The 17801-nt window shown below is 37.8% G+C and overlaps 1 protein-coding gene and 1 pseudogene across 2 annotated transcripts in view; one reads left to right on the top strand and one right to left on the bottom strand.

Moving 5' to 3' along the window:
* Positions 1 to 17801, top strand: part of MCF2 (MCF.2 cell line derived transforming sequence) — a 109625-nt gene that overhangs the window by 27337 nt on the left and 64487 nt on the right. Inside the window, 5 exon segments of the mRNA XM_080653643.1 lie at positions 9918 to 10037; positions 10928 to 11044; positions 12712 to 12861; positions 14804 to 14937; positions 15250 to 15364. Of these exon segments, the coding sequence (XP_080509769.1) occupies positions 9918 to 10037; positions 10928 to 11044; positions 12712 to 12861; positions 14804 to 14937; positions 15250 to 15364 (636 nt within the window).
* On the bottom strand, positions 16791 to 17471 carry LOC308240528 (proteasome maturation protein-like; annotated as a pseudogene). The gene is made up of 2 exons: positions 17242 to 17471; positions 16791 to 16993 (listed from the first exon to the last, which is right to left on the bottom strand). The product of its transcript is annotated as a proteasome maturation protein-like (transcript).

Here is a 17801-nt window from a genome sequence, read left to right as displayed (position 1 = left end):
TCCGCATCCTTGCCAACACTTGTCGTTAGTTGATTTGTTGATGATAGTCATTCTGACAGGTGTGAGATGGTATCGCATTGTCGTTTTGATTTGCATCTCTCAGATAATTAGTGACTTTGAGCATGTTTTCATGTGTCTCTTGGCCTTCCTTCTGTCTTCCTTTGAAAAGATTTTATTTAGGTCCTTTGCCCATTTTTTTATTGGATCATTATCTTCTTTTTTTCTTTTTTAAATATATATTTTATTGATTTTTTTACAGAGAGGAAGGAAGAGTGATAGATAGTCAGAAACATCGATGAGAGAGAAACATCAATCAGCTGCCTCTTGCACACCTCCTACTGGGGATGTGCCCGCAACCAAGTTACATGCCCTTGACCGGAATCGAACCTGGGACCTTTCAGTCTGCAGGCTGACGCTCTTCCACTGAGCCAAAGCGGTTTTGGCCATTATCTTCTTTTTGTTAAGTTGTATAAGCTGCCTGTAGATGTTGGAGATTAAACCTTTATCAGTGATAACATTTGCAAATATGTTCTCCCATACAGCGAGGTTTCTTGTTGTTTTGTTGATGGTTTCTTTTGCTGTGCAAAAGCTTTTTATTTTGATGTAGTCCCATTTGTTTATTTTCTCTTTGGCTTCCATTGCCCTACGTGCATATCAGTGAAAAAGTTCTTTTGGCATATGTCTGAGATTTTGCTGCCTGTGGATTTCTGCAGTATTTTTATGGTTTCCCGTCTTATATTTAAATCCTGTATCCATTTTGAGTTTATTTTTGTGTATGGTGTAAGTTGGTGATCTAGTTTCATTTTTTTGCATGTATCTGTCCAATTTTCCCAACACCATTTATTGAAGAGACTGTCTTGACTTCATTGTATGTTCATGTCTCCTTTGTCAAATATTAATTGCGCATATTGGTTTTGGTCGATATCTGGATTCTCTATTCTATTCTATTGATCTATATGTCTGTTATTGTTCCAGTACCAGGCTGTTTTGAGGACAGTGGCTTTGTAATACAGCTTGAAATCTGGTATTGAGATCCCTCCTACTTTATTCTTCTTTCTCAGGATTGCTGTGGCTATTTGGGGTCTTTTTTTATTCCAGATGAATTTTTGGATAGTTCTTTCTAGGTTTGTGAGATATGCCGTTGGTATTTTGTTGGGGAGTGCATTGAATCTATAGATTGCTTTGGGTAGTATGGACATTTTAATGATGTTGATTCTACCAATCCATGAACATGGTATGTTCTTCTATCTGTTTACATCTTCCTCTATCTCTTTTTTCAGTGTCATGTAGTTTTCTGCGTATAGGTCTTTTACCTCCTTGTTTAAGTTTATTCCTAGGTATCTTAATTTTTTGGTGTGATAGAAAATGGGATTGCTTTTTTAGTCTCTCTTTCTGTAAGTTCACTGTTGGTGTATAGAAATGCCATAGATTTCCTGGTGTTAATTTTGTATCCTGCTACATTGCCAAATTCATTTATTAAGTCTGTTAGTTTTTTGATGGAGTCTTTCGGGTTTTTTATGTACAATATCATGTCATCTGCAAATAAGGACAGTTTTACTTCTTCTTTTCCAATTTGGATGCTTTTTATTTCTTCTTCTTGTCTAATTGAAATGGCTAATACTTCCAGTACTATGTCAAACAGGAGTGGTGAGAGTGGGCATCCCTGTCTTGTCCCTGTTCTTAGGGGAAATGGTTTTAGTTTTTGCCCATTGAATATGATGTTAGCTGTGGGTTTATCATATATAGCTTTTATTATGTTGAGGTATGATCCTTATATTTCCACCTTGTTGAGAGTTTTTATCAAGAAAGGGTGTTGGATTTTGTCAAATGCTTTTTCTGCATCAATTGATATGACTATGTGATTTTTATCTCTCAATTTGTTTATGTGATGTATCACATTTATTGATTTGGGGATATTGTACCATCCTTGATTTCTGGGATAAACCCTACTTGCTCATGGTGTATGATCTTTCTGATGTACTGCTGGATCCGATTTGCTAGAATTTTGTTGAGGATTTTGGCATCTACATTCATGAGGGATATTGGCCTGTAATTCTCCTTCAGTGTGTTGTCTTTATCTGGTTTTGGTATTAGGGTGACGCTGGCTTCATAGAAGGAGCTTGGAAGTGTTCCTTCTTCTTGAAATTTTTGGAATAGTCTGAGGAGGATAGGTTTTAGTTCTTCCTTGAATGTTTGGTAAAACTCTCCTGTGAAGCCGTCTGGCCCCGGGTTTTTGTTTTCCGGAAGCTCTTTGATGACTGCTTCGATTTCTTCCACAGTTACTGGCATGTTGAGCTGTTTAGATTCTTGGTGATTGAGTTTTGGAAGGTTATATTTTTCTAGGAATATGTCCATTTCCTCCAGGTTGTCCAGTTTGTTGGAAAAGAGTTGTTCGTAGTATTTTTTAACAATCCTTTGTATTTCGGCGGGATCTGTTGTTATTTCACCTCTTTCATTTCTGATTTTGTTTATTTGGGTCCTCTCTCTTTGCTTCTTGGTGAGCCTGGCTAGAGGTTCATCAATCTTGTTTATCCTTTTAAAGAACCAGCTCTTGGTTTTGTTTATCTTTTGTATTGTTTCTTTGGTCTCTATGTGTTTTATCTCCACTCTGATCTTTATTATTTCCTTCCTTCTGCTTACACTGGTGTTTTCTTGTTGCTCCTCTTCTAACTCTTTGAGTTGTTGGGTTAGGTAATTTATTACCATTGTTTCTTGTTTTTTTGCAGTAGGCTTGTAGAGCTATTAACTTCCCTCTCAAGACTGCTTTCGCTGTGTTCCATAGATTTTGGATTGTTGTGTTTTCATTGTCATTTGTTGCCATGATGTTTTTTATTTCTTCTTTGATCTCTCTGGTAACCTAGTCATGGTTTAATAGCATGCTGTTTAGTCTCCATGTGTTTGATTTCTTTGGGTTGTTTTTCTTGTAGTTGATTTCCAGTTTTATGCCCCTGTGGTCTGAGAAGATACTTGATATGATTTCTATCTTCTTGAATTTGAAGAGACTTTGCCTATGTCCCAACATATGGTCTATCTTTGAAAATGACCCATGTGCACTGGAGAAGAATGTATATTCTGTGGCTTTGGGGTGAAATGTTCTGAAGATGTCAATTAATTCCATCTGGTCTAGTGAGTCATTTAGGATTGATATTTCTTTGCTGATTTTTTGTTTAGAGGATTTGTCCAATGGTGATAGTGGGGTATTAAAGTCTCCTGCTATGATTGTATTGCTGTCAATCTATCCCTTGATATCCTCCGGGAGTTTTTTTATGTATTTGGGTGCTCCTGTATTGGGTGCATATATGTTTACCAGAGTTATTTCTTCTTGTTGGATTGCTCCCTTTAGTATTATGAAGTGGCCTTCCTTATCTCTTGATATGTCCTTCACTTTGAGATCTAATTTGTCAGATATAAGTATTGCTACCCCAGCTTTTTTTTCAGTTCCATTTGCCTGGAAAACCTTTTTCCATCCCTTCACCCTCAGTTTGTTTGCGTCTTTTTTTCTGAGGTGGGTTTCTTGTAGACAGCAGATATATGGGTTGTATTTTCTTATCCAATCTGTTATCCTGTGTCTATTGATTTGGGCATTTAATCGATTTACATTTAAAGTTATTATGGATAGGTACTTATTTGTCGCCATTCCTATTCTTTACCCCTGTGTTCCTTCTTTGCTTCCCATTTCTTTTTTTTTTACAGCAGACCCTTTAGCATTTCTTGCATTGCTGGTTTGGTGGTAATAAACTCCCTTAGTCCTTTTTTGTCTGTGAAGCTCTTGATTTCACCTTCAATTTTGATTGACAGCCTTGCAGGGTACAGTATTCTTGTATTCAGACCCTTCCTTTGTATGACTTTGTATATTTCATTCCTTTCCCTTCTGACCTGATGAGATTTTGTTGAGAAATCCGTTGCTAGTCTGATGGGGGTTCCTTTGTATGTAACTTTGTCTCTCTGTTGCTACTTTTAAGATTCTTACTTTGTCGTTGGTGTTTGCCAATTTAATTATAATGTGCCTTGGCGTCGATATTTTGGGGTTCATTTTGCTTGGGACTCTGTGAGCTTCTTGGATTTGTGTGGGTTTTTTCTTCCGTATGTCAGGGAAATTTTCTGTCATTATTTCTTCAAAGAGGTTTTCTATTCTTTGCTCAGCTTCCTTTCCTTCTGGAACCCCTGTTATTCGGATGTTGTTTTGTTTCGTGCTTTCCCAAAGTTCCCTTAAGCTCTCCTCCTGCCTTGTAATTTTTTTTTCTAGAAGTTGCTCTACTTGTGTATTTTTTCCCATCTTGTGTTCTAGCTCACTGATGTGGTCCTCTGCTTCTTCTAGTCTACTCTTGATGCTTTCTATTGAGTTCTTTACAGCAGCGATGTCATTTTTCATTTCTTCTTGGTTCTTCTTCATTTTCTCTTGTTTCTTACTCATATTGTCAAATTTGTCTTCCATTCTATTCAGCCACCTTCTATTTCTCTGAATTCTCTCTCTGGAAGGTTGCTTGCCTTTATTTCGTTTACTTCCTTTCTGGTGATGCCTGCTTTTCTTTTATATGTGGGTTGGTTCTTTGTCTCCCCATGGTCTCTCTTCTCCGGATGTCTGGTTATGTAGTTCTCTCTCTCCTGCGTTGATTTAAAGGCACAAAATACAACACAACCAGGTACAACACACAAGGCACTGAACAGAAATGTATTCACAATATTAATAACCTCCAATAAAGATGACCACCAGAGAAAGGCAAATTAGGGGATAGGAGAGAAAGAAGACGAAGAAAAAGAAAGAAAGAAAAAAAGGTGTGTAAAAATGAAATTGGGAAAAGTAAAAAAAAAAGTAAGAGAGACAAGAAAGAGACTTAGAGAGAAAGGGGAATAAACTATATATATGGGGAGAAAACTCCAATAGAACAACCACTAATCCCTGCAAATGCCAGTAACAAGTACCTGGGGATTAATACAAACTACAACACTAACTAATATCAAGCGATGCAAGGGAAAACAGAAGCAAAAAACAAGCAAACAGAAAAACATACAAAAAATGATAAGCAAAACAATCTCACAAAAAAGTATAAAAATTCGATATAATCAACATTCAAGCAAACAACAACAAAAGGACAGAGAGAAAGACAATTTTTTGGATAGTTAAGACAGCGAAGAGAGAGGTGTGTATGGACTTGGAGCAGGGCATTGTAGATTAGATATATAGGTAGGGTGAAATTTTATCAGGGGGTAAACAGAAAGAATAGGGAAAATCTAAAGCAGAAAAGGGGTAAGATAAACAGGACACCAAAAGGGGAAAGGTTAGGAAGAGAGTGATGGCATAAAGGTAGAGTTGATATAGAGTAAAACGATGCTAAAGGAAAGATGAAAATAGACTATAGAACACTTATCCCAACTAAAATAAAGAGAAAATAAAATGTACTTAAAAAAAAAAGGTAAAATAGTAGTAGTAATGATACTAATTGAAAATAATAATGTAATAATTAAAAAGGTAAAATCAAGTGAGGGAAAAAGAAAAAAATTAATTTATTGAGTAAAAGATTTAAAATATGAAAATAAATAAATAAAAATACTATCTAATAAAAGAGTAATATGCAAATTAACCATCACTCCACTACACCCACCAGCCATGCCCACCAGCCACACCCACCAGCCAATCAGGAGCGAGTAGGCAAATTAACCCAACCAAGATGGCTGCAGCCACAGAGAGCGGGAGGGAGGCTTGGGTTTTTCTAGCAATGGAGGAAGCCAATCTTTCCGCACACCCTGGCCAGCCCACTCCATGCTACAAAGTTTCAAGTATAGAAGATAAATAAATCCCAGATGCCTGGGACTCCGCTTGTGTCACTGGGGGGCGTGGCCACCTGCAAACCACCACAGGCCCCATGCCCAGGCCTCCCCACACCCCAATGGAACCCCCACCCTGATCTGGGACACCCTTCAGGGCAAAACAGCTGGCCCCCACCCATGCACCAGGCCTCTATCCTATCTAATGTAAGAGTAATATGCAGATTGACCATCACTCCAACACACAAGATGGCTGCCTCCATGTGGTCAAAGATCCTTCCCCCATGTGAACACAAGATGGCCACCACAAGATGGCCAGCAAGGGAGGGCAGTTGGGGGTGATGAAGCCTGCAGGGGAGGGCAGTTAGGGGTGACCAGCCCAGCAGTGGACGGAAGTTGGGGGTGACCAGGCCTGGAGGAAAGGGCAGTTACGGGTGACCAGGCCTGCAGGAGAGGGCAGTTAGGGGCAAGCAGGTTGGCAGGGGAGCAGTTAGGCCTCAATCAGGCTGGCAGGGGAGTGGTTAGGGGGTGATCACGCTGACAAGCAGAAGCAGTTAGGGGCAATCAAGAAGGCAGGCAGGCGAGCAGTTGGGAGCCAGCAGTCCTGGATTGTGAGAGGGATGTCCGACTGCCCGTTTAGGCCCGATCCCACCAGGATCGAGCCTAAACGGGCAGTTGGACATCCCTCATGGGGTCCCAGATTGGAGAGGGTGCTGGCTGGGCTGAAGGACACCCTCCCCCTCCCCTGTGCATGAATTTCGTGCACTGGGTCTCTAGTGAAAAAAAAATGTGCAGTAGTGAAGGTCATTCACTTCCTCTGTGCGAACAATGGGTCTGCGTGCAAGTCTAAGTAGCCGGCACACCTTTGAAATTCTTAGGCTGTCCCAGCATGTCAGATTAAAATGGATTGCTTTTTAGAGGTCCTTCTGTTAGCAGCTCTGAGGACCCCCTTCCACATTCACGGATCACACCAGCCCCAACAGCCACGGATTTTTCTAGGCACAGACTTCCCTGGTCCTCCAGCTCCTGCAAAAGGTGCGTTCCTCTTTCCCGCCGGGACCAGAGACCTCACCTTATCCCAGGCGAAATCTGACCTTTCCGTGGTGGAATGTAGAGCTCCTCTGAATCTGCGTGTTTGCCCGAATTGGGGACCGGTGTTCTGGGGCTCGCATCTGTTCGGTTGGTGCTGCAGTTGTGGATTTTCAAGCTTCTGATAAGCTCCACTTTCCGGATCAAGATGGCTCAGACTCCGCGTCTGAACCCATAGCTCCGGGAGGGGACCCAGCCACAGTGGGGGCTGCCTGGTCAGGGGAACCCTGTCTAGCAGTCCCTCACCTTCTCCTGGAGTTTAGCTGTCCCTTAACTTGCCAACAAACACTCCTCGTGCGACCCTCAGCTGTTCTTTCTTTCTGCTCCCCGACAAGGCTCAGAACACGTCTGTCTATTCCTACGCCATTCCCCCTCCCCACCCCGGGTGACTTTTAAATAGAAATTTCTCATCATTCTAGAGGTTGGATGTACAGATTCTGTGTCTGGTGACAGCCCACTTCCTGGTTCATAGGTCTTTTTTTCTGTGTCCCCATATGGGCAGAAGGGGTGAGGGATCTCTTTGGGGTCCCTTTTTATATATTTTTATTGATTTCAGAGAGGAAGGTATAGGGAGGGAGAGATAGAAAATCAACGATGAGCAAGTATCATTGATTGGCTTCCTCCTGCACTTCCCACATTGGGAATAAAGTCCGCAACCCTGACTGGGAATCGAACCATGACCTCCAGGTTCATAGGTCCATGCTCAACCACTGAGCCATGCTGGTTGGGCTCTTTGGGTTCCCTTTTATAAGAGTACTAATCCCATTCATGAGGGTTCCAGCCTCATGCCCTAATCACCTCCCAAAGGCCCTACCTCCAAATTTCATCACTTTGGGGCTTGTTTCTTCATGTGAATTTGGGGGAGACATAAACATTCAGTATATAGCAGAGGGGAAGAAGTTTCTCATGAAGGGAGAGTGTAGCAGAGACATGGCCACCTGGAGGACTCAACAGTTGGCCAGCCATCCCAATTTGTGTCTATTTATTATCATTGTTTAAATTATTGATTTAATTTTGTGCTCTTTTACTTACTTGTATGACACTCAGTTCTCTTTCCCTCTAGTTCTCATTGCCACTTAATTGTTTTATGTTTTATCACCACTTCAAATTGAATTTTTAAAATCTCCCGTTTTAAATGTCATTTCCCCAAGAGGTTAGGTCTTATATCTCAGTGAAAATTATTTTTTTTTAATAGACTCGGGTTTTTTTTAGAGCAAACTGAGCAGAAAGTATAGTGTTCCCATTACCTCTGCCCCACAATATCTTAATAAATTTTGTTTCAGTTTTGTTTAATTACCAGTATTTCAACATGCCTGAAATATTGTATTTTAAACATTCTTGACATATTTTGCTTTATTAGGCTTTAATCTGTTGTTTTGAGGCTGATTCCTCTCTGTATTCCCAGTCTACACTTCTTTCACTTCTTCCTTATACATACATTTGCTGATGCACATCATCTGGATGTTCTGCTGGCCCTTCCAACTCAACATGTCCATAAATGGGAATCAGTATATTATTCCCCTCTTGAAACCTGTTTCTCTTGTGTTCCTTACATCAGTGATGGTTATACCAATCACTCAGTTACTCAAGCCAGAAATCTGGAGACTGATTTCCTAGTTTTTCCTTTTTTATCAGACACATTCAATCATCATGTCTTGCAGATTGTGTCTCCCAAATTCTACCCTTATCCCTGTTATTGTTGCCCCAGTTCAGGAATTTCTCATCCCTGGCTTCCTAGCTCACCTGCTTTCAGTCTTGTTCAAATTCAGTCCACAAACCAGAGTGATTCCTCCCTAAAATGAAAACCCCTTAAAGTCTCCCCTTGCTTCCAGAAGAAAACTGACCTGGCTCCTGCCCATTCTTTTAGCACCCTTTTAGAACATCTCCCATTGCTACACCCAAGCATCACTTTGCTCTAGCTTTTCTGATTGGAACCTCTTGAATGAATGGGGTAGTATAGTGATTATAAGCACAGACTCAAGTGCAAATTAATGCTTCACCAGCTGGGTCAAGTTTTACTTAAACTTTCTGAACCTCACTTTATTTGTAAAAGAGGATAGCCTAACTACTTCAAATGATTATTATGAAGAGGAACTATGATAATATTGGCAGAAATACTTGGCATTGAGTAAGCACTTGATATGTGGTGGTTTATTATTATCATTCTATACTAGTCCATCCCTCACTAATTTTGCATAGTTCCCTCCTTGTCTTTTGTGTGGTTTCGTTTAGCGATTGTTTTTTGACCACCCACTATGTGTTAGTATTCTAGAAGCTGAGGAAACTTTGATGCACCAGAATGACATTCTGTTGTTCCAATTAATTCCTTCTTATGCTTAGAAACCTTTCTTGACATTACTAGGTATGGGATGCTCTGTGGTACCACTTCCTGTTGTATATTATTCTAATTCTCTTGTTTTGATTATCAACTTATCATGCTATAGAGCTAATGGTTATTAATGGGCTCCACTATTAGATTGTCATTTTCTTGCAAGAAGTGTGTGAACTGTATTTTATTAATTTGTGCACACGGAATGCTAACAGTGCTTGATATTTATTCATTTAAATACATGGAGTTGGAGACATGGAGATATTCAGTGAATGTTGCTTGAATATAAATAAAAATTTGAGTTAATAATATACTTTTCTTCTATTGTTTACTACAAGTGTACATTATTTTATCTCTGTTTGACTTTTAGGGCTACCCTAGGAACCTGCCTCCTAACTCTGTCTTACATGAAATAAATGCAATTTGAGTACAAATAACTAACTTTAAAATGAAGCTTAAGTGTTTAATTCTTTGTAACTTTGGACTTACTTTAGTGTGAGAAAATTTCATGCCTTGAGTATTGCAAGGATCTGAACCTGATGACCTCACATTGGTTTTATTTTTATTTTCATGTTTTTAGATTTTATCAACATCCATTTTTAAAGTTTGTCCTTTTAGTGGCTTTTGTGACTTTAAAATTTGTTTCCTTTCATTACAATTTGATGATATGTGCTCAGCTGAGTACATGTTTTGACCATTTTTTCTTTCTTTCCTGTGTTCTTTCTTTCTATAGGCTTCCTTCCCTGGGAACTTACACTTGATATTAGTTCTACGTCCAACCAGTTTTCTTCAACGAACTTTCACAGACATTGGATTTCGATTTAGTCAGGAAGATTTCATGCTCAAACTACCGGTAAGAGTATGTTTTTAAAAATGTGTTGTTCCTTTTATTCTCATGAAGATATTGTACCAGGCTGTTGATGTTTTATATGTGCTCATGAAGAATTTAAAAGAAATAGAATTTATCTTCCAAAAAAATAAATTTAAAAAGCCTAAAAGTCATCTGCTTCTACTGTTAAAGGAATAGATTAATGAATTTTTAATAAGGCAATTCCTTTTTAAAAAGATATATGTCACATATGTTACATATACAGGGTGGGGCAAAAGTAGGTTTATAGTTATGAGTACAGAGTTTATTATTGTATTATTTATTAATTATTGTATTATTTTTCATACAAACAACAGTAAACCTACTTTTGCCCCACTCTGTATGTGTGCATGTGTGCATAAAATCAAGATATTTCATTTTAGAAAATAATGAGTATGTGTTTTATGTTTTTGAACTTACATCCTGAGCAAGTTCATAATATTATATATTTGTTTTTATAACAGATATTTTTATATGTTTTTAGGGCTAGGAATAGAGTGCTCATAAACTTTGATATTTTTGCAAAGATTAGTTTCTCCTGATAAATTATAACTGACTACATAAAGTCCTTTTGTTTTGTGGTAGGCATAACATTCTTTCAGAAGGTTGACCATTAGATCAAGGAGAATCAGGTGTTTGGGTTTTTATGGAAATTAATTTTGCTTTACAGATAAATGTTTTGTAAATGAAAACTGTTATTACCTGATGAAGAAGGTAGTGCTGCATATATGTGTGGGGAATATACAGGACAGAGTTTTTAGAATCATTTATAAAAGATAAATTTCTTCTAACTGAATGCTAAAGTTCATTATACAGTTGAATGGAGGGATGCCACAAAAGGTAGTTAACAGTATCTTTCTTGCTTATTTATATAGGTTGTTATGCTGAGCTCAGTTAGTGATTTGCTGACATACATTGATGACAAGCAATTAACCCCTGAGTTAGGCGGCACCTTGCAGTACTGCCACAGTGAATGGATCATCTTCAGAAATGTATGTTTCTTTTGCCCTTACTGTAGAGCCTGTAGTTCATGTGAGCTTTTAAATCTAGTGCTAGAGTTCTTTTCCTCTTTGGGAAAAACAGACTTCTGGGGCTCCTGTTTTTTTAAAAAACATATGTAAGTCAATATCTTGATTTTCTTCTATAGGAAATACCTAGAAATGATGAAGAATCACTAAGGATGGCAGTTGTAGGAGAGGCCTAAGAAATAAGGAGATCTTCCTCTGTTCACCCGCTCTGTGGCCATTTAGTAACTTGAAGAAACAAAGGGTTGAGAATCAAATCATAGCACTGATGATTTTTAGCTGTGTCATCTTGCACAAGTTATATAACCTCTCTGAATCTCAGTTTTCCCAGTTGTAAAATGGGAATAATACTTTAACTCATAGGGATATTGGGAAGATTAAATGAAATAACAATTGTAAAATGTTTAGTATGGGGCCTGGCATATGGTGAGCCCTCAAAAAAATGCATATCATGTCCTGGCCAGGTGGCTTAGTTGGTTGGAACATTGTCCTGTACACCAAAATGGTTCGATTCCTAGTCAGGGCACATGCCTAGTTTGTGGGTTTGATCCTCAGTCAGGGAGTATACGAGAGGCAACCGATCCAATGTCTCTGTCTCTGCCTGTCTGTGTCTCTCTCTCCCACTCCCTCCCTCCCTTCCTCTCTCTAAACATATCCTTGGGTGAAGACTAAAAAATGCAAATCATATTGTTAATCTTACCATCCTAATAGTGCTTCTAAGGCAGTTATATTTGTAGCAAAGACTCCTTCTGTTCTAGAAGTTTACAAATAGGCAAAGGCCTGGCACCTCACAGGGGTGAGTTTGTGGTCTAAGAATCTTTACTCCAAATCCCAGAAACACAGGAACCTTCTGAAGGATGTAATTAAATGATGTTTAATTAAACCAGAGCTCTATTTTCCTCATGTTTATTCTTCATTCAGTGGTTCTAGTCATTCATATGAAGGTATATCGTCAAAATTAGCAGTGCTAGCCTTTAACTGAAAATGCTATAAATAAGAAAAGCAGATACCTTGAGCTGTGTGGTAAACTTGGGATTTATATGGTCTCTATATGTTGTCCTTCTTTCTCTGAGTAATTGATTTAGAAACAAAATAAATAACAAAATCTTACTTGACATTTTAGGGCGATAGAACCTGAAATGAATTGCTGTGAGTGGATGTTCCCTCATCGCCTCATTCCATCACCTTGCTTGGAATGCTAATACTTGTTCATAAACTATAATAAATATAAAGTGACTTTGATATTCTCATCTATCTTCAGAAGTAAAGCTATTATAAAGTGATTTTACAATTATAGAGTTTACTAGAATAAGGAAAACACTGTTTTTCAAGGTCATAAAACAAATTACTCAGTACATGACATCTTTAAGAAATAGTTTTCATTGGTGTCTAAGAAATAAGTACAGAAATTGTGATAAAAGGCATTCAAGAAGACTCTTCTCCTGACTATAGATTTTGGAGGCTTAGATGCAAAGTTAGTTAATTGTCAAGGGCAATGCCAACTTTCCTTAGAAGAGGAGAGTTTGTAGTTTATGTGTTTGCTCTCAGACCTAAATAAAAGTGAATACAATCCCCAGCTTTTGATATGCTGGCGGAGTTTCCACAGAATTAAAAGAATCACTGGTTCTTTGCAGGCTATAGAAAATTTTGCCCTCACAGTGAAAGATATGGCTCAAATGTTACAATCCTTTGGAACCGAGCTAGCTGAGACAGACCTACCAGAAGATATTCCTTCAATAGAAGAAATTCTTGCAATTCGTGCTGAAAAGTATCACCTGTTGAAGGTATGTCTAATAGAGGAGATGAACAAATGTTTTCCATGGTCTTTTTCTAGAGAGGTGTTCAGTGTGTCCATTTCACACTGATTAGTGGGTAGGAAGACAAAAGATATATTTATATATTATAAAGCACACTAATAAAAATAAGAATATAAGAGGAGAATGTCCTGGATATGTCGAATGTAAGTGTCCCCTTTGTAAATGATGTGTTCTCTTGATAAATTGTTTATTTGTAAATGAATAGTTTATAAATGCTCCGCAGTCATTTTTGTTACTACATATTCTTTATCCTGTGAAAAGGCACTCTCATTTGGAAAGTTAGAGTATCAATAGGCACACCCCTTGCCACAGGTAGGATGTAAGTTTTCTCTTCCATAGAGTACTAGTTCTTGATGTTTTCTACAATAACTAGGAAGTTGATTTAGCACTCCTACCCAGTTGTCTGGAGTGTTTGTGAGTCACCAAGTACTTTAAATTCACTTTTCCCAAAAAGTTTATGAATGATCTGAACAAGCACTAGGCTTCCATGTAGAACTCATGTTATTCATATGATAATAGGCTAGTTGGGGTACTGAATCACAATCTAAAAGCAAAACTGTTCAAGGAAAGAATGCTCTGTCTCAAATGCTGTGAGGTTGGGTAATTTGCCTACCCTTTCAAAGTTTCAGTTGTTTTTTTTTTTAAATATATTTTATTCATTTTTTACAGAGAGGAAGGGAGAGGGATAGAGAGCCAGAAACATCGATGAGAGAGAAACACGGATCAGGTGCCTCCTGCACACTCCCCACTGGGCATGCGCCCACAACCAAGGTACATGCCCCTGACCGGAATCAAACCTGGGACCCTTGAGTCCGCAGGCCGACGCTCTATCCACTGAGCCAAACTGGTCAGGGCAAGTTTCAGTTTTTTCATATGTACAATGAGGCTGGTGATGATACATGTTTATCTTGTAGAGCTGTTGTGAGAATGAAATGAAGTAAAGTACATAATATATGTACTACAGTGTTTGGCACATAGTTGCCAATAGCTCTTAATGTTTATGTTCTTACTAGAGGCCCAGTGCATGAAAATCATGCATGATTTTCCCTAGCAGCTGCTGGCTGCCAGCTGGGGCCTTCCTTCATTCCATGCCCCCCGATCATGGTCAGCACACATCATAGCGAGTGATCGAACTTGAACTCCCGGTCGGTTGAACTCCTGAGGGGACACTTTGCATATTAGGCATATATATATATATATATATATATATATATATATATATATATAGATTCATATTGATGGTGGTGTCATGGAACATCTTTCCACAAAAATACATGTACACCCCAATTTTTTGATTTCCTGAAGGAAGTCATTATTACTCTTACATGCCTGAAGAATCCACCATCTAATGTTAAAAACCTTCTGAATAGAAGAAGCATATGCTTCATGATAGATTAATTAATCCATATGTGGACATAATACTTAAGGCAGGCAGTGATGGACAACAATTAAGTTTTAGTAGGAAAGGCATTTATCTAACTATATCTGAATATATTAAATATTATTTGCAACTGTATGCTTTCTAGTGTGGTACACTTTATTATGCTATTATTGTTTTATTGAAGTACATTAAAACTATTAGCAGGATAGAATAGAATAATTAGAACTCTCTACCAGTAAAAGAAGGAGGCTACAAATGGTGCATAGGGTACTTCTGCCTGTAAAGATCTTATAGAAATAGTGATTGTAGCATCCATCTCAACAGGCAGAGGCTTCTTGGAGATTCTCACAGCTTTTGGATTCTGTGGTACTGAGGTATTCCTTGATGATTTCAGTTATGAAAGCAAAGGCCATTCTAAACTACTACTTTTATTCTGCATGCTATAGATATATGTTTCCTTCTCTTCAGGTTATTCAGATTAGGTTACTGGCAGGTATTTGATACATCCCCTATTGTACCTTTGTACAGAATGATATTACAGCTGTAACCAAAGAAGGAAAAATTCTGCTAACAAATCTGGAAGTGCCTGACCCTGAAGAAGCTATCAGTTCAAGATTTGAACATCATGAGCAAATAAGTGGTGACTGGCAAACTGTGAATAAGTGAGTGCTTTCTTTTGGGTATAGAGTTACTTATTTTATACTTTCTAAAGAGAATTACACATCTTTGCTGCAATCTGTTAAGTGTTAAAGTATTCCTGGATCTCTGGAAATTTAAGAACTCATTCCTGAGTTGTCTCACAGAAGTTCATTTGCTTGCAGACTAGGTTCTGTGGACAGGGATGTTCTTTACTTGGACCATGTGTCATAGTCTGTGACTTTGCCTATAATTCTTAATGTCCAGACCCAGTTTATCTACCTACTTATAAAATAAGCCTTTGTTTTTAAGGAATTCTATGACTTTTCTTTGTTAAGATTGCTGACTCAAGTACATGATATGGAAATTGCTTTTGATGAATTTTGGGAAAAACACCAACTAAAAATGAAGCAGTATCTGCAACTATGGAAGTTTGAGCAGGATTTTCAAGAGGTCAGTTAAACATTTCTTTTTCAAAAAATTGATTTGAGAGAGAGGAAAGGAGAGAGAGAGAGAGAGAGAGAGAGAGAGAGAGATGTGAGAGAGAAAACATCGATCAATTTCCTCCTGCATGCACCCTGACTGGGGATTAAACCCACAATCTGGGTTTGTGACCTGATTGGGAATTGAACCCTTGACCCTTTGGTTCTCAGGATGACACTCCAATCAACTGAGCCACACTGGTCAGGGCTAAATATTTCTTTATACATTTATTTTCATTATGTCAGAGCTATATATTCCTTGATCATTAGAAAGTCTCACAAGATGATCATTTAAACCCACAGAGAGATGGTGGGGGGGGGGGGCGGGGAGGCAACTGTGAGTGAACCTTGACCTTGAATGAAGAAAAAAAACTACTAAATTCCAAGACTTCTACTTCTGTGGCTCATTCATTCCCTTCAAAAGAGCACTTATGTGCTAACATATATGAGAAAGACAAAGTTGTAGTCTATTCTAATGTTTGTTATTCAAATTTACTTTAAATATAAAGTGCTTTCAGCTTATGGGATAGCTTTTATAGGAAATAATATCAATTTCCTTCTTGATTTTTCAAAATACTATATTCCTCTGCTGACTATGTTTTACATGATCTAACAAAACGTTTTTTTTTCTGATTCAGCAATTTATACTTATGAAAAGCCTGATGGATGAAATTAAATCATGTTTAGTTATAATTATTTAAAAGGTTATAAGTATATTCTATTTGGATTCTTCTGGAAAATCCATCATATATAATCAAGAGATACAGAATTAATTTCCTTTTTTAAGTTGACATCTGCTGGTTGCTTTATTTAATTTTTTACTTTAAAGGCAAGACTAAAATAAAAAACTCTGAACTTATGCTTTTAACCCCAAAAGAATCAAAGAATAGCTATACTTCTAAAGTAGCTCCAATAAAGCAAATATTTTTTGTAAGTACAAATATTACCTAAACAAGGTAAAATATAAATATTTAATTTTGTACTTAAGTTGAAGTGTTACCACTGAAGTCAATTATAGATGTTTACTCTAAAAGAGGTTACTATGAAGACTGCAGACTCAAATACTGATAATGGTTATTCAAAATTCAATTTATGGAATACCTAGAAAATAGGTTGAATTGGAACCCATTGTGAGTTTTATAATATTCATTAGCAATAGTTTTAAAGACATAAAAAGCTATTGTTTCCTTATAAATCAGGAGTTTAAAATTATCTCTAGTGTTTTCAACTGTCACATGGCCATAAACCAAAGACCCAAATAATTAAAAATTATCAGATACTATTTAGGCAATGATTCTCATGTGCCAGTACTTTTAATATTATGTACATAAAATTATAATAAAAAGGTGACTATAAATAAGATGTAGCTCCTCCATTTCCATGATTAGCACACTGCATTATAGTAAACTGAGTTTATATTCCACCACCAAGTATGGTTCTCTCATTACTTTATTTTGTGACGAGTCATTGAGAAGACCTTCAAATCCAATAGTTTCATCATTACCTCACAAAATATCAGTGAAAGGTATGAACTTGGAAAAAATGGAAGATGCCAAACCTGTTGCACTGCCTTGAATTCCATTTGCAATTTTATTTTGTTTTTATTTTTATTTTTTAAAAATATATTTTATTGATTTTTTACAGAGAGTGAGAGGGTTAGAGAGTTAGAAACATCGATGAGAGAGAAACATCGATCAGCTGCCTCCTGCACACCTCCTACTGGGTATGTGCCCACAACCAAGGTACATGCCCTGAACTGGAATTGAACCTGGGACCCTTCAATCCGCAGGCCGATGCTCTATCCACTGAACCAAACCACCCAGGGCCCATTTGCAATTTTAGTAGAACAAGCAGACCCTGGATGTTTCTGTGTGGAAAAATTCATTTTATCTTGGTTGAGCTGGAAATTTTCTTCCCATAATTCAAGAGGATGAATGGGCAAAAGTTCATTTTTCAAACAAAAAATGTTTTTGAAGAAGATCATGTTTTTCAAAAGGTCTACTTACTGAAAATTCAGTAACTGGAATACTGCCCTTTAGCTGAGATCCAAGTCCTCTGGTATTCATCTTCTGCTCGGTCTGTGAACAGCCTTTCAGTTCCGTTACTTCCCTAGATTTAGTTGCTTCTTTTCATTGCTATCATGTCCAAGTTTCTCACAGTCTCTTTCATATACTATGTTACCAGGGAATCCTTGAAAACTCACTTCTTTTCTGTCTTCCATGTGGCCAGCTTTTTTATTTCCTACCAATGAGTGGCTTACTTACTTGGTATTTCATTTGTTCTAGCAGGATTAGGTCTTAGAGGGTCACTGCATTCTGGACACAGGGCACAGTTACTACCAGTCCTTTCCCTCCTATGATTCAAACAGATTTTGAAATGCCATGCACTCCATGAAATCGTCCTGAAAG

The sequence above is a fragment of the Plecotus auritus genome (assembly GCF_963455305.1).
Source record: "Plecotus auritus genome assembly, chromosome: X".
Lineage (NCBI taxonomy): Eukaryota > Metazoa > Chordata > Mammalia > Chiroptera > Vespertilionidae > Plecotus > Plecotus auritus.
The sequence above is the reverse complement of the archived record's forward strand: the minus strand, read 5'-3'. Positions and strand labels throughout refer to the sequence as shown.